This window comes from Rhinolophus hipposideros, assembly GCF_964194185.1.
Source record: "Rhinolophus hipposideros genome assembly, chromosome: 8".
NCBI lineage: Eukaryota > Metazoa > Chordata > Mammalia > Chiroptera > Rhinolophidae > Rhinolophus > Rhinolophus hipposideros.
This window is the reverse complement of record NC_138054.1, coordinates 17,998,387-18,016,366: the sequence shown is the minus strand read 5'-3', so window position 1 is coordinate 18,016,366 and position 17,980 is coordinate 17,998,387. Positions and strand designations below refer to the sequence as shown.

The 17,980-nt window shown below is 35.9% G+C and overlaps 2 protein-coding genes across 2 annotated transcripts in view; both read left to right on the top strand.

Moving 5' to 3' along the window:
- LOC308501485 (nuclear pore complex protein Nup153-like) overlaps window positions 1-17,980 on the top strand; it is a gene marked incomplete at both ends in the record, with an annotated part of 205,121 nt that overhangs the window by 48,689 nt on the left and 138,452 nt on the right. The gene's annotated exons all lie outside the window — the stretch shown is intronic.
- LOC308500905 (nuclear pore complex protein Nup153-like) overlaps window positions 1-17,980 on the top strand; it is a gene marked incomplete at its 3' end in the record, with an annotated part of 61,615 nt that overhangs the window by 9,915 nt on the left and 33,720 nt on the right. The window contains exons 4-8 of the mRNA XM_081056418.1: window positions 247-345; window positions 616-672; window positions 6,528-6,577; window positions 6,849-6,975; window positions 17,239-17,370. Of these exons, the coding sequence (XP_080912544.1) occupies window positions 247-345; window positions 616-672; window positions 6,528-6,577; window positions 6,849-6,975; window positions 17,239-17,370 (465 nt within the window). The remainder of the gene's footprint in view (window positions 1-246; window positions 346-615; window positions 673-6,527; window positions 6,578-6,848; window positions 6,976-17,238; window positions 17,371-17,980) is intronic.

The following is a 17,980-nucleotide window of genomic DNA, read 5'->3' as shown; positions in this document are numbered from 1 at the left end:
GGTGCAAGCTGTCTTACCATGTTTTTCTGATCGTAAAAGTAATTTCGCTGGCAGAGAATTGCATTTTTAATAAAGAAAGGAGAAAGGTTGAATATATAATTAATGACACCACCCAGAGATAAGTTGTTAATACAATATTCCTATTTCCTTTTCGACCTCCATTCTGTGTTGTAAATATTTTCATTGTCTGAAATATGTGCTGTAGAGTTCACAGTTCCAATAGATAATACAAGGTTCTCTTTCTAGGTACCAGTCAGAAGACTGATGAAAACTAAGCAACTCAATACACAATCCTGTGGTGTGATGAGTTTAACAGCTCAGCGAATATTGCGGTCTTTAGAGATGGTAAGCCCCCTCCTGGTAAAATATTTAAAATCACAATTAAATGCAACAGTGTTTTACAATTTGAGTTTAGTGGAAAACATTAATTTTATTACTGCCCCAACATTAACTGGATGCAAAAAGAATTCCATTTGTTGTTTTTTGTCCACTGAGTTCTCTAAGTGGATTTTCAAACTTTTTATCTCTCACTTAATGATATATTTTTATATATTGGTGATAAAAGTCATATTTTTCAAACTTTGCTGTCTCTTCTAATATATATACTTTTTTCAGCCTCTTGATAGGAATGGAATGGATATCAACACATATTTTCAGGCCCAAATGCAAAAGGTAAGACTTCTTTAGCATTTATTTCTGTAAAGTGTGAAGACTTATTTATTATTTATGTTTAAGTCATCAAATACATAAACTGAATTTAGTTGATAGTCATTATAGAACATGTATGAAAACTAAGATTTTTTTCTTTGACTTTGTTCCTCTTGTAAGCATCTTACTGAGCATAATGCTGTATCTGTAGTAGAAGCTCATGCAGTATTTTGTGGATCTTTGGCATTCTCATCTTCGGCATCTCAAGTTTTTACGAGTAACTGTTACCTTTGGATAACTAAAGACAGGCTTTAACAGAGCTTGAAGTGTTTAGTCACCAGACGTTCAGTGAACTGACATGCTCACTGAATGTAGTTATCTTTGTAAACTTTCCTCATTAACAAACATATATTAATCTGTGTGTGTAATATAATTACAAACGGGCAACATCAGTCATCCAAAATACTGTTCCAAAAAAGTAGAGCTAATAAAAATAGAATATCGCTTATATTTTGCTAACCCTTTTTAGGGTATTCTATTCTGTTAAAATTAGCTTTAGTAGTTATTGTGGGAAAAATTAAGTGCTCACTAGCCAGGGTTAAAAAGATTAAATTTTTTTAGTTATTATTGTGACTGGTTAAGTGTCCCTCTCGGGAAGGAGATAACCAGATCCTTACTTGTGGAAGCATTTATTACAACACCAAGTTCCCCCAAGAAGTAATTGATTAAAATTATCATAAATCTCTGAATTATTTTAGAGACCTTATTCAAGATATGAAAACTTACAATTATTTTTACCAAATTTTTAATGCATAGGGAAAAGTTAACATTTACTTTTTCTTGGGATAGTGTTGCTTCTCAATTTTTGGAATGACCTACACACTTGCATTCTGGCAAGAGAGAATAAATTCATTATTAGCTTCTGTAAGGGGATTAGTATAGCCTATTAGCTGCTTTTCTCAGACTCCTATTTTATATCAGATTTCTTAAAAAGTAGTAAATTGTAAAAATTGTGCCAGAATAGATGTTCTCATGAAAAAAATTTTTCTTACTGTTTGTGTGCAGTACTAAAAACATTTTATTAATGGGTGTTAGGAAGTATAAGGGCCAAAACACAATATTAAAGTTCACGGTTCATGATATAATCAGAAGAGTCTTCAAAACAGACCGTTATCACCGAGTTGTAGGATCACACTTGTGGTGAGACTGAGGGAAAAGCCTCTGAATCTTTGCCCTGAAACCAGTGCTGTTCACAGCTGCTGCTGAGTGAACGGCCTGTGTTCCTAGTATTAAAGTCTGTGGACAGAGGAGAAGCTCTTGGCTTCAGACTCATCTTAAACCCACAGGATTCTACTCTGATTCCATGTAGCCACTGACCGTTGACGAAACACTTGTGAACCTGATAATAAAGACGGTTCATACTAAGCTTTGGAATTCTAAACACTACTTTACTAAAGAGATTCCACTTGTAAGACTTTTGGTTTGGTTTTTAAGTCACAGCAAAAAAACATTAAATTGGAGAGTAATTTGCTCACATTTTAAGCTATTAAAATATTGTCCTAGTTATTGTAAAGGTATCTTATTTGCAGCTGAGAAAATTTAGATTGTACTTTGAAGGAAAATGTTGCAAAATCAGTTGCAGTTTATATAGTTAGTTTTTATATTTGAAATTCATCCTGTAAAAGCTTAGATATATGGAATGGTTTTGAATAGAGTTCCTACGTTGCATGTGTGCAAGTGTGTCAAGGTAATTAAGTCTAGAATAAAATAGTCTGTGAAAACCATTTTTGAACTACACACACACACACACACACACACACACATGCACATCTAAACACACATACACACACCCTTTGGTTTTATTACTCTCAGTTTTCTTATTTGTATTTGTTTGCATTCCCTGGGTATTTCTATAGGAAGTACTCACAGTCTGTAGTTCATCTTAGGTATTGCCAAATAATTCTTAAATTTGCACCGCTGTTATATATGAAAATTAAATTTCATGTTTGATTTCATTTTACCTAAAGGTGAGCTCTCAGTATCCTCCTGTTCAGAGACTCATGACCCCAAAGCCAGTCTTCATAGCAGAAAATCCAATTGTTTATTTTCAACCAAAACTGACTACATCGGGTGAATTAAGAACACTAATCAAAGAACAGATAAAAACCACAGTGTGACTATGTGTTTATTTTCACTTGTCTTCGAGTATAGATGAAAATGAACAAGAATAAATAATGTAAAATACAAGCACGGTACCATCACAGTCTACCAAACAGATAATGCGTACAGTTTGTGAATTAGTGATGATTACTAATTAGTATGGGTTTGTAATGGCTCGCACCTCAATCCAATCCCAAATTATCGTTTACTAGTAAGCACTAGTATGTACTCATGGTTTAGACTAAATAATTTTTCTAGGTTTATTTAGGTATGTACTTTGCGTTGTTGGACTACCGCAAAGAGGTTTCAGATATCACATCTTTCAACTCTGAGTGCTTTGGCATTCATTTTTTATGTCATTTCTTCTGTATTATCACACATAAGAAACTAATGCCAGTTCCTTCGTAATATTCTATAATACCTCGTCCATATTCAGATGGTGTTTATAGCTGTATTTTTTAACCAGAATACAAATTTTACACATTGCTTTCGCTTTTGTCTTTCTAGACCTGAAATTTTCCCTCTCACCACATTGGTTTTCTTTTTAACTCACCTCTTTATTGGGATATAATTCAGATGCCAAAACATTTGCCTATTTACCCATTCTGTGGTTTTAGTGTATTCACAGAGTTGTTCAGCCGTCACCACAGTCAGTTTTAGAACATTTCCATATCCATTTTCCTGACCCACAAAAACCTGTTAGCAGTGATCCCTCACTCATATCTCTCCAGCCCTAGGCAGCCTTTGACCTGTCTCTGTAGATATGCTTATTCTGGACATTTCATGTAAATGGCTTCTTAAAATATGGGGTTCTTTGTGACAGGCTTATTTCACATTGCATAATGGTTTCAGGGTTCATCCATGTCATAGCGAGTATGTGAACTTCATTCCTTTTTATGACTGAACAATATTTGTTTGAATGTGCCAGATTTTGCTTATCCATTCATGAGAAGATAGACATTGGTGTTATTTTCACTTTTGTACTATTGAATAGTCCTGCTATGAACTTTTCTGTACAAGCTGATTTTGTTGTTATTCTTGTTGTTTTGGTGAACATACATTTTCATTTCTCTTGGGGTTTATATCTAAGAGTGGAATTCCTGAATACATTGCTTTTTGAAGAGACCAGGTCAGTTCTCTTATACAATGTCCCACAATCTGGGTTTGTCTGTTTTCTTGTGCCATTTAATTAAAGTGAATTTTTTTATTTATATAGCATCTTACCATTTGTGCTTTTACTTATATATAATTAATCGGATTTGATCTTCATAACAACCACATTTCTTGAAATGTTTCAAAGTAAAGTTGAAAGAATAATACAATGTTGACACATTACACTTTTATCTGGATTCAACTATCATGATTTGCTTGATCAATATTTAAATAGTATTTTGAACTTAATTTTGGACCTGCAGAGTTGCAAGACAAATTTGAAGAACTCCACATTTTACTACATTTGCTTTATCTTCATCTGCATGTTTTCTACCAACAAGGAAATCCTTACATAAATGCCTAATAATTATCAAACCCGTAAAGTTAATGTTGGTACAATACTATTATCTAATGTACAGGTTTTCTTTAAATATTGCCAGTTATCCAAAAGACAAAGAATCCAAAATCATGTTTTAGTCTACAACAGTTCCTTAGAGTTTTTGTGGGGGTTTGTTTTTTTTATTTTGATATTTCACATAGATAATTCTGAAGAGTATAAGTTATGGTGTAGCATGCCCTGCGATTTAGGGATGTGTGATGTTCCTCCTTATTAGATTCCAGTTGTGTACTTTTGGTACTAATACCCCAGAATGGATGCTGAGCTCTTCTCAGTGTATCATGTGGGAGGCACCTGCTGTCAGTTCATCCCATTCCTGGCTGTGTGATCATTACTGAACGTGGTGTCAGTGGGATTTGTCCACTGTAAAGTGACTGTATTTTACCTTTTATTATTAGTAACTTTCTTGTGGGGAGATTACTTTGAGCACATAAATGTCCTTTACACCCAGTTGTGTTAGCATCGTTGATGATTTTTGCCTGAATTCTATTATTTGTTAATTGCCAAAAGATGATTTTCTAATTCTTTGTTCCTTCTATATTAATTGGATTCTTATTGTAGGGTGAATTTTTTTCCATTTTTGTGTTTATTTTTCATGTCACATGAATTTTTACATTTAATAGGCTAAATCCTTTATTAGCATAATTTGTTTCAATGCTCATATTGTCCCATATTGGTCTTCGGCCTGGCTCTTGTGTCCTTTGGATAATCCCGTATTATTTCTTGACCATTTAGTTTCTTTTTGATATTATAAAGTAATCCAGACTCATCTTCTAAATTCCTAGCCTTAGCCCTTTTATCACTCACTTATTTCTGTAAGAAAGCCTGATTCCTTACAATGGAAGAACTCCTCAGTTTCAGAGAATAATTTCTAAAGGAATATCTTTACGAATTTGCTTGTGTGTTTAATAGGCCATTAGAAGAGATAAGTAAAAGTCTTTTTAAGGTTGGTAGTAGATTAAGTTTGTATATTACCATTTTGTTTAAGGCACAGTTGTACTCAATGACATTTTATGTGTATGTAATTATGCTCTTACTCTTGTGTACCATTCAGAAGGCAGGGTATAAGTTGCCAATTTTAGGATTCATTAACTGAGCACCATGAAATTCCTGATGCGAAATATGAAAACTCACCGATAAAAAGATGGTGTTATAAAAATGAGAACATCCTCCTTACCAATTTGGATGCCTTTTATTTCGTTTTCTTGTCTGATTGCTGTGGCTAGAACTTCCAGCACTATGTTGAATAGAAGTGGAGAAAGTGGGCTACCTTGTCTTGTTCCTGATCTTAGGGGGAATGGTTTTAGCTTTTCCCCATTGAGTGTGATGTTAGCTGTGGGTTTGTCATATATGGCCTTTATTATGTTGAGATATGATCCCTCTATTCCCCCTTTCTTAAGGGTTTTTATCATAAAAGGTTGCTGTATTTTATCACGTGCTTTTTCTGCATCTATTGATATGATCATGTGATTTTTATTTTTTATTTTGTTAATGTGGTGTATCACATTAATTGATTTGCGGATGTTGAACTACCCTTGCATACCAGGGATGAATCAACCGAAATGCCCATTGGTAGATAACTGGATTAAGAAGCTGTGGTACATTTATACAATGGAGTATTACGCAGCCATAAAGAAGAAAGAAATCTTATCGTTTGCAACAACATGGGTGGATCTAGAGAACATTATGTTAAGTGAAATAAGTCAGAAAGAGAAAGACAAGTACCATATGATCTCACTTATATGCGGAATCTAAAGAAAAGAATAAGTGAATGAACCAATCAGAAACAGTTTTGGGGACAAAAAGGAAAAAACAGAGTTGTTAGATGGGCGGTGGGGGATAAGGGGAAAGGTGAAGGGATTAGGAAACAGTCGGTAACCACAAATGGCCTCAGGGTTTCTGAAAATTAATTTGGGGAACGTAATCATTAATGTTGTAAAGATTTTGTTGGGTATCCGATGGACATGTGTCCTATTTGGGAGACCACCTCAGGGATACTGTGGATGCCTGATCATGGCTCTGTACACCAGAAGCTAAACAATAATGAATGCCAACTATAATTTTATATATAAAAAATACTGAAACAAAAATAATATTAAATGGGGCCATGCAAAAAAAAAATGAGAACAAATAAGAAAGCATTTAAATAAGGTGTGTTCATTTTTTCTAGACTGTAGATGAAAAAGGTATGACTCCAGGACAAAATACAGAACAACAAAGGTAATGTCATCTTTGTAGCTAAACGTTGTATTTAATTTGTAAGGTGTATATTTGATTTACGTAAACCTTTTTGAAGATTATGTAAGGTTGGAAAATAGAACTCTTTAAACAAAGAAATCTACCAGCTTTTAATATCTTATTCAGCTGTTAGTAGTTCTCTTATTTTTAGGTAATGCTTTCACAAATTATGGAGAAGCATAATATATCTGTTTCTTTAATTTCCTTAATTTCTTTCTTTCTCTTTTTTTATTTTTTTATTTTTTTTGCCTAGTGGTTTATCTTCCCCAAATTTCAGTCTGTCTGCGGCCAATGGTTTATCTCCTGAAGTAGGTAATGAAGGTAACAACATGACACGGAAGAGATCGGACTTGGTGGCAACTAAACCCCCCGAGGAGGAGGTAGGTTATATAGTTAATACTCTTATGTTTATTATAGGCCTTGGTGCGCTGTGATGGGGAGGAGAGGTGTGGAGGGGTAGGCTTTGGGGTGACCCAGCACAAGGCTAACCAGCCACTGAAACAGTCCCTTCAAGTAGTGTGTGTGTGGGTATGTGTGTGTGTGTGTGTGTGTGTGTGTGTGTGTGCATGTGTGTGTTTTAAACTACCAGGCTTTTAAATTTAAAATCACATTCACTGTGACAACACAGAAAACCTAACCTAGCACCTGTAATTTTATGAGTATCATCAAAAAGCTGTAATTCTTCCAAGAGAGTATGGCACATGAAATTATTTGACCCTCAAAATATTATATGATTTAGTTTAGCAAATATCTGAAGTGTCTATAAGTGGATTAATATTGTATGTATTCATCTCACTTGCCTTTTTCTTCATATTACTTATTAAACTTATCAGTGTCGTGAAAGAGAACTCTGGGTTATTGAATTTCACTGTTACCTATTTATCCAGTAGGAAGATTAACCACAATCCATCCTGCAGGGTACATTGGGGTCCATTCCTAGTACGTGGTGAGGGGAATGTCCATGCACGTCTCCCTGGGCACAGGTGCAGTCTGTTCTGTAGGCTCTTTATTTAGGAATGGGATTGGATTATAGGGGATCATACACACCTTCAGATGCGTGATGTGTTGCCTCATTGCTCTTCAAGGTATTTTACAGCTTACCACTTCCACATGACGGTGGGTAGTGTACTGTTTCTGTGTCCTTACCAGTACTTGATTTTGTTTATTTTAAAGTTTTTCCATTGTGATGTCTGTGAGGTGGTATGCCTTTGGTGTTTTACTTTGCATTTTGTTGTTTACTAGGAAGAGGTGACATTTTTTTTGTGAGTTTCTTTGCTATTTGTTTTTTTCTCTTTCTTTATCCACTTTTTCATTATTCATTTCTTGTATTAAAGAGACTCCTTTATATGTTCTAAATACGAAACTTTGGAAAGATTCAGACTAACTGAAGATTGTTTAATTTAACCTTTCTTTCTATAGGTTGCTGTATTTGTTTTCTCCCTACTTTGAGTTGAACTCAGGTCCTTGCAGTCTTTTTATAAATGAATCCCAGCCTAGCTGGATCATTTAAGTTTTGATTCCTAATGCTTCTTTTTGTCATTTATTTCTAATTAAAATTTCATTTGTGACTTCCTCCTTGATTCATGAGTTTTTTACGAGTATATTTTTAGGCTTTTCAATAGGAGATCTGATAACAGTTTTTTTTGACTATAAAATGTTTTGATTGAAAGTGTTGTATGTATTAGCACTAATTTTGTTCATGTCTTTTGGTGTTTTGCTTTGCTGCCTTATTGAGAGTGGGAAGCCTCCCCACCCCCCATTTTTTCTTTATCTCCTTTTTCTCTGTTTAGCACTTTTTCTGTGGGGCTCTCTGATTCACCAGAATCATGACTAGTTTGGCAGATTGGGCTTTCTACCATACATCTCTCTGTTGGTTTTTATGCTGGCGTCCTCAGTGCAGTTACTGATCCTGAGGCTCTATTTTTCCCTTAATTCCTACTTCTTTCTGGGCTGGAGTGTTGTGAAGGGAGGGACTTCCCCAAGATATCAGTGTATCTGACATCTTGACAGAAAAGTCTTGAAAGTTATTGATTATACAGTATATACAATTTTGTAGTTTTCTTAGCAGACCGATTTTCTTTTGTCATTAAAGCTCTTTATGCAGATGTAATTACATTTAAGAAATATATTATTTGTCTTGCCTTGTTTACATGAGGAAAGTAATATCGATTAATATAGCATGAGCTTGTTCTTTAGACAAGTTTATATTTTTCTCAGTAAAATGAGTGGTCTAAACTTTGGAAAGTCTATGTCTTTGAGAAAACATTAGCTTGGTTTGTTGTTTGCCTGGTGACAGATTGGTCAATTTGCGCATTTTCCTCACTGTCAAATTTTAAAGATATAATTGCTAAGATTTTACCTGAATCTCATGTTGATGCCAGTAGCTCAGTTTTAGCCATTTTGCAGATTTGTGTATAGTCTGATATTGCTGTATTGAGAGATGGAGGGTGGTGGTATCTAAATGTTTGTTTTCCGTGCTCTTACTACCTGGCATATTAACTGTTAGGAGTTTTATGACTCTTTGTTTCTTCCTCTCTTATCTGGGCCTACTCCCTCCCTCTGTAGGAATTGAGTACTAGTCATTAAACATTGTCATTTTGCCTCTATTGTGATATCAATCTCATTTCTATAATGTAAAAGTCCATTGATACTGAATAGGTAAGTAGTGTATAATAAGACAGGGTTTGGGAGACCTAATTGCTTGATATTATCCTGTCAGGTACAGTCCTGCTGCGTAGTAGTGTGAGTAACATTGGCAAACATAACCTCTTTGCACATCAACTTCCTTCTCTTTAAAATGGAGATATAAATACTGAGTATATTTACCTTGTGCCTGTAGGATGTCTGCTATTTAATAGCTATATGGTATTGGGCCATATATTTCCGTGCCTCAGTTTCCTCATCACAGCAATAGTGTCTACCTCATGTGAGATAACCCAAGTAAAGGTATTATAAAGTTAACACATAGTAAGTCCCATATTTGATGGCGGTTGTGTTCAGCTTGAGGTGTCTATAAGCATCTGATAACAGTTCATGACTTTCTTTTCCCCAGATTTGTGGGACCAGATTTGATCAACCAAGTCAAAATTTTGGTGACTAGGAATCAACTTAGAATTGGTTCAAGGTCCATAGTATAAAGAAACAGTATTTCCAAGGTTAAGGAGTTGGCATGAGAAATAGGTTGTTCCACTTATGTGTCCTGGTGTTATAAGGGTCTAAGGGGAAGAAAATAAGGCTAGGGGTTGGAGTTGGGAAGAAACATCTCTACAGAAATACCTAAATGTGTCTTTTGTTTTTCTGCACCCCCATATTTGATTATATGATTCACACAGAGAAAATGTTGAAAGAATTGTGCAATTGGATACATAGTCCCAGAATGAAGATTCTAATATTTTGTTCTATTTGCTTCATGAAATACACATCCATCTAATTATGATTTGGGTGCATTGCCAATGAAATTGAAGATATGAATACACTTCATCCCCAAATACTTTGGCATACACTGCTAAACTATAGTTAAACATTTGTTGTTTTTTAATTTAGCAAGATTTACATGTAGTGAAATGTACAACTTTTAGGTGTACCATTGAATGAATTGGACAGGTGTTTACTCCTGTGTAACCCAAAGACTACCGAGGCGTGGAACATTTTCAGTCATGTGGAAAATTCACTCGTGCTCCTTCCCAGTCAATAATCATTGCCTCCTACCCCAGGGCAATCAGTTCAGTGTTCTCATTTTTTGCACCATCTGTTGGTTTTGCTTGATCTAAACATTCGTATCAGTGCAGCTACTCAGTGTGTACTGTGTTCTGCCCTTCTCTTATGAAAAGCTGCTGTGAGCATTCTTGTATCTGTTTGTGGACATATGTTTATGTCTCTTGGGTAAATACCTACAAATGGAGGTGCGAGCAATAGTTTAAAGTCCCCTGAACAGTATGTAAACCTTTCCATCACTCTACATCCTTATCAGTAGTTGGTTGCACTCTTTTAAATTGTAGCCATTCTGCTTTTTGTATGCTGCTGTGTCATTGTAATTTTGCTGTGCATGTCCCCCATGACTAGTAATGTGTTCTTGTTTATGTGCTTCTTGGTCACAAGTATGTCTTCCTTTGTGAGGTCTCTCTTCAGAACGTTTGCCCTTTAAAAAATTGGGTTGTTTTAGTATTATTGAGTTCTAGGAGCGCTTTATAAATTCTAGATGTAAATACTTTGTCTGCTACATGCCTTACAAATATTTTTCTCTCAGTGTGGCTTTCCTTTTATTTTTTTCTGTCTGTTCCTTCCTTCCTTCCTTCCTTCCTTCCTTCCTTCCTTCCTTCCTTCCTTCCTGCCTTCCTGCCTTCCTGCCTTCCTGCCTTCCTGCCTTCCTGCCTTCCTGCCTTCCTGCCTTCCTTCCTTTGTTCTTCCCTTCCTTCTTTTCAACTTTCTATATTATTTTATGTTAATTCCATGTGTACTACATGGTGGTTAGTCATTCATATAAATTAAGAAGTGATCCCTCTAACTAGTCTAGTGCCCACCTGGCAGTATGCATAGTTATTACCACATTCTGGACTGTATTCTCTGCGCTGTACTTTACATCAACAAGACTATATTGACTCATTTGTACTTCTTAATGCCTTCACCTTTTTCATCCTGCCTTTTAATCCCCCTCCCATCTATCACCCCAATAAATCTAATACCCATATGACATCCTGCATAGTTATTACAATATTATTGACTATGTTCTTTATGCAATACTTTAAATTGCCATGACTACTGTGTAACAACCAATTTGTACGTCTTGATTCATCCCTTTTCTCTCTCACTCCCACCCTCTCCCATCTGGCAACCATTAATATGTACTTTGTATGTTTGAGTTTGTTACTGTTTTGTTTATTTTATTTTTTTAGAGTCCACAAATAAGCAAAATCACATGTCATCTGTCTTTCTGTGACATGCTCCACCCAGCACGATACTCTCCTAGTCCATCCATGTCGCTGCAGATGGCAAGAATCCATCCCCATCCATGGCCGAACAATTTTCCATTGTACATATGTACCGCCTACTCTTTGTCCATGCATTCATCCACAGACACCCAGGCTGCCTCCTCATCTTGGACATTGTAAGCAGTGCTGCAATGAACATATGGATACACATGTCCCCTCAAAACAGTTTTTTGATTTCTTCAGATAAGTACTCTGAAGTGGGATTACGGGATCATTGTTTGTCTCTTGGTATAGCCTTTGTTTTCAAGTCTGTTTTCTCTGGTGTCAGTATTGCTACCTGATCTTCTGTCTGTTTGGTTTTTCTGTTTCAGCTTTCACAAAATATTTTTTTCATTCCTTTACTTCAACCTATTAGTGCCTTTCAATCTGAAGTGAGTCTTATAGGCAGCATATGTAAGGGTCTTATTTTTCTGTGCATTCAGCCACTCTATCTTTTGATTGGAGCATTTAATCTATTTACACTAAAAATAATTGTTGATATTTGTGTGGTTGTTTCCATTTTATTATTCATATTTTTTCATTTTCTTTGTTTTCTCCTTATTATTCTTAAAGAAGTTCCTGTCACATTTCTTGTAATACCAGTTTGGAGTGATGAACTCCTTTAGTTTTTTCTTGTCCAAGAAGCTCTTTATCTGTCCTTTGAGGCTAAATCACATGAATGTATGCGTTTTGACAATTAAGTTTGCGAACTTACAACCATTTCGCGCTTACATTGGCAGCACTGTACAAACAGCTCCGTAAGGTTTCATAACCTTGGTATGACAGTGTGTCACAGCTGTGTTTGTGTCTATGTGTGGTGGTGTCTTGCTGAGTGACGTTCATTATTTTTTTTTATAATGTTTCAATCATCTATTTTTGTAAAATATTTTATTGGGGAAGGGGAACAGGACTTTATTGGGGAACAGTGTGGACTTTCAGGCCTTTTTCCAAGTCAAGTTGTTGTCCTTTCAATCTTAGTTGTGGAAGGTGCCGTTCAGCTTCAAGTTGTTGTCCTTTCAATTTTAGTTGTGGAGGGCGCAGCTCAGCTTCAAGTTGTCATTTCAGTCTTAGTTGTGGAGGGCGCAGCTCAGCTCCAGGTCCAGTTGCCGTTTTCTAGTTGCAAGGGGCACAGCCCACCATCCCTTGTGGGAGTCGAACCGGCAACCTTGTGGTTGAGAGCCCGTGCTCCAACCAACTGAGCCATCAGGGAGCTCAGCGGCAGCTCAGCTCATGGTGCCGGTGTTCAATCTTAGTTGCAGGGGGTGCTGCCCACCATCCTTTGCGGGACTCGAGTTGTTGAACCGGCAACCTTGTGGTTGAGAGCCCACTGGCGCTTGTGGGAATCGAACCGGCAGCCTTCGGAGTTAGGAGTATAGAGCTCTAACCACCTGAGCCACTGGGCTGGCCCCAGTGGCGTTCATTATTGTTATTTTGTGTTTTTGTATGCCGTTGTGAGAATGCCTGACCTTGTATGAGAGCAACGAACAGACATTCAATTTCTTGTTAAACTTGTCAAGAGTGGAAGTGAAATCACGGACATGTTAGTCCAAGTTTATGGCAGTGATAATGCCATGAAGAGAATGGCAGTGAGCAAATGGATTAATTGTTTTTCTGAGGAGAGAGATTGTGTCACTAATGAAGAGTGGTCAGGGCAGGCAGTAATGAGCAGAACTGAGGAAAACATTGCAGAAGTTCATTGAATTGTGCCTCAAAATCTTTGGCTAACTGTGAGAAGCATAACAGACCATGTAACATCGATAGAAAAAGTTAGGAAAATCTTAATTGAAAATCTTGGCATGAGAAATGTGTGTGCAGAAATGGTCCTGAAGCAGCTCTTGCATCACAACAATGCACCAGCTCACATGGCACTGTCCGTGAGGGCGTTTTTAGCCAATAAACAAAAACTGTTTTGAAAACCCCTTCTTACTCACCTTATCTGGCCCCCAATGACTTATTTCTTTACCCAAAGATAAAGGAAATATTGAAAGGAAGACATTTTGATGACATTCAGGACATCAAAGGTAATATGACAACAGCTCTGATGGGCATTCCCAAAAAAAAGAGTTCCAAAATTGCTTTGAAGGGTGGAGTAGGCGCTGGCATCTGTGCATAGCTTCCCAAGAGGAGTACTTCAAAGTGACCATAGTGATATTCAGCAAGGAAGTATGTAGCACTTTTTCTAGGATGAGTTCTCGAACTCAGTTGTCAGACCTCATAGCTTTGCTTCATAGAGTAATTGAGGTTGTGGGTCCTTGATTTTCATCACTTTGTGTATTTTCTGTCAATCCCTTTGGCCTGCAAAGTTTTGTAGATGACTAATTGTTTTTCTCTTGCTGCTTTTAGGATTCTCTCTTTGTCTTTAATCTTTGGCATTTTAATTATGAGTGTATCTTGCTGTGGGCCTCTTTGGGTTCATTTGTTTGGGACTCTGCACTTCTTGGGCTTATATGTCTACTTTCTTCATCATGTTAGGGAAGTTTCCTGTCATTATTTCTCGAAACAGGTTTTCAATTCTTTGCTCTATCTGTTCTTTTTCTGGTACAGTCATAATGCAAATGTTGGTACCCTTGATGTTGTCCCAGAGGCCCGTTAAACTCTCCTCATTTTTATTTTATTTTATTTTTATTTTTTTGTTGTTCTGCTTGGGTGTTTTCTGCTACCTTACTTTCTAAATTGTGAATTCAATCCCTGCGTCATCTAATCTACTGTTGATTCTCCATTTATTTTCTTAACAATATTTTTTGATCATCAGATCTAAATTTTATGAAGTTTGAATTTATGTATTTTTCCCATTATTTTTAGTGTTCTTTTTGTCCTAAGAAACGTTTGCCTGTTTCTGGGCTGGAAGGAAATTCTCCTATTATCTGTCAAAACATTACAGTAGTGCTTTCATGCTTTTTTCTAATTTCCTTATTGATTTCCTATGTGATTCCTTGGATTAAAACTGATTTTGATCATGATTTTCATGTTTTGAAATGCATCGAGACTTGTTTTATAGCCCAGTGTATGGTTTACTAGATAAATTTTGAGAAAGGTATGTTATGCATTTGTTGCCTATAATGTTCTAGAGAAGTCAGATAAGATGACTGGTAGTATTTCTTACATCATCTTTGTTTTTGCTGAATGTTTTTTTAAGAGGTGGTGTATAATTTGTCTATTAAAATTGTTGCGAGATATGAGTTAAAGTTGTCTACTTACGTTTTGTGAATTTGTCTTTCACCCTTAGTTATGTCAATCTTTGCTTTGTGTATTTTGAAGCCCTCATCGCAACATGCACCTTGCATTTATTATAGCTCCTCAGTTATATGCCCCTATGTATATTACTAACTGTCCTTTAAAAAAAACCAGAAAACAGAAAAACATTGGAGATATTTTTTGTCTTGAAACCTACTTTATTTGTTAGTCATCTAGCCAGCCATTCTATTACTAGAATCAGACTTCTTTTGTTTACTAAACACAGGTTCTATCTTTTCCATTCATAAACTTTCAAACTGAGTCTTTATTTTTGAAATAATCTCTTGTAGACAGCATATTGTTGATTGTTTTTTTATCTATTTCTGCCTTTTAATTTGAATGTTTATATTTAATGTAATTATTAACTTAGTTGAATAAAGGCCAACTATTTTGTAATTGTTTTCATTACTTGTTGACTTTTTATTTCTCTCTCTTGATGCTACTTAGTGGTTCCTCTTGATTACGGTATATGTCCTTAACTTTTTCCATTCTACTTTGTGTTAATATTGTGCTACTCCTTTCAGAATGTAAGAATCTTGCACCTTTATAGTTTGATTTACCACCCCTTTTCATGGGATCTTATGCTGTACTTGTCATTTTTATTACATTTAGATACATAGGCTATAAGCCCACAGCCTACAATTTTTGCTTCATCCAGTTATATATACATTTTTGACAATTAAGTTCACAAACTCATCCTAGAAAAAGTGCCACACAACTCATTACTGAATATCACTACTGTCACCTTCGAAGTATTCCCTTTGGGAAGATATCCACTCATGCCAGCACCTAGTCTACCCTTCAAAGCAATTTTGGAACTCGTTTTCGGGAATGGCCATCAGAGCTGTCGTTCTGTTATCCTTGATATCCTGAATGTCATCAAAATGTCTTCCTTCCCATATTTCCTTTATCTTTGAGTAAAGAAAGAAGTCATTGCGACCGGTGAGATCAGGTGAGTAGGCAGGGTGTTCCAATACAGTTATGTGTTTACCTGCTAACCACTGCCTCACAGACTGCCGTGTGAGCTGGTGCATTGTCGTGATGCAAGAGCCATCAATTGTTGGTGACAAGTCAGATCATTTTCATCTAACTTTTTCATGCAGTCTTTTCAACACTTCCAAATAATGAATAATCCCTCTGGTATCAAAAAAGGTTAGCAACATCATTGCAACTACTTTGCAAACTTAATTTTCAGACCTTCATATTTTAAAGAAATTTAGTGAAAAATAGTGTTGTTGTTTTCATTTTTCCCCCTAATGATTTGTCACATGTTATCAATTTTTTCCAGAAATCTGAATTTCCGTTTGGTATCATTTCCCTTCACCCTGCAGACCTCATACAGCAGGTTTTATGGCAACAGATTCTCTTAGGTTTCTTTTATCTGAAAGTGTCTTTATTTTTACTTTTTTGGGGAGAGGTTGACTTTACTGAGGTGTGGTTTATGCATAATAAACTGTGTCCATTTGGAGTGATTCAGATGGTTTTAGTGGTAGTGAAGTTACCCTGAGCTCAAACCCTGTCTCCTCTGTGGTGGGCAGCAGCCGGGAAACTCTTTAATCTGAGTTGGCTGTTTGATGTCCGTCCATCTTCCTCTCATGTAGTTCACAGGTCTGCCAGGTGTTTGGACACTTACATGCAGACTTGGGGCTCCCCTCCTGTTGCTCTTCAATCTCCTGTCTAGCTGCCGTGGTCACATTCTCTGACCTGAGATTCTTCACCCAAAACATTTGCTGTTTTCTCTCTGAATTTCAAGTATCCAGTACCCTAACTCATAAAGAGAACAGGAAACTCACTCAGTGCTTATCTTTTCTTGAAGTGTCTTCTCCCCTCCAGTTTCTGCTTGTTTTTGTTTGGTCTTTAATATTTTCACATGGTTGCTTTAATATTTCGTCTAGCGTTTGTAATTGTTATGTCAGGGAATTGACATATATGATCTATTCCTCCATGAACAGAGGCGGAACTCTTTTTATTTGTTCTTAATCTGTTCATGTGAGACTTGGGATGGCTTTTGCTATATTGGATTAAAAACCAAGGCAGTTCACCAAACTTATGAGAAAAGACATTTCTTAAATTCTTGATTTATGTGTCGTAACCACATACAACTTTTCATTTCATGTTAATACCACCACTGGAGTTTATTATTTTTTTCCTTCATTTTCACCGATTAAGAGATTGATACTTAGAGCAGTTAGGTTCCCAGTCACATGGCTGGCTGGTGGCACAGCTGGTATTCAGCTCTTGTGTAGGTTATTTTTTTTTAATTTTAATTTATTAGTTTCAGGTTTGAATCAGGAGCTTTTATTATAATTAACACTGTATGCTGTTGCATTCTCCATGTTCTAAATTTTCCTCTAACTACATAAATTCTACCTGAAAAAATGTAGAGATATAAGAATGACAGAAAAGATGAAGTATATCATTATAAAACATACTGTGTTCTAGGAAATGGAAGTACCAGTATTACAGAGAATCACTCTACCCATCACCAGTTCTTCACGGCCTCCAGTAGAATTTAGTTCATCTGTGATGACTTCTTCAACACCGATTATTCCTGCACAGTCATTAACAAACAAGGTACCTAACCATTGTACAAATAGGGGTGATTTTTGTTTTTTCTTATTGTTTATTTTAAAATATATAATATTCTGTTTGAAGCAGTGGTTCATTTTTGCTAATCAAATCAACAACTCAGAGTAAGAGGACAAAAGTGGAAATGCTATTTTCCTTTCTTTACTGCAAATTATAATAGGATCCATTATATTTGGAGTGTTTTCATTTCTTATGCAATGCATTAGAGAAAGCAATGATTATAAATTTGTTTCCAAACAATGTTTTCAATGAAGATACTTTTCTTTCCGTTAGAAGAGATGTATGCTTTCTATTTCTCAAATAGGAGTAATACCTTTAATTCGCTCGTGAAATTTTATGCTTTTGAATTTACTTTTACTTTTGTGAACATATAGTTATAGATGTTACTTTTCTCCATTAGACAAATATCCATTTTTAAAATAGTGTGTAAAGGAAGCCAGATTTCATAGCAGTAGCTTCAGTGTTTTTCAAAAGTTCAAAAGTAATTTTCAAATCTAAAAGGGAACATATTTGCCTTTGGCTTCTTAGGAATAATTAATTTGCTTAAGGCCCATTTCATTGTAAATTTCTTTTTCTAAAAAGCTGTTTTTGTATG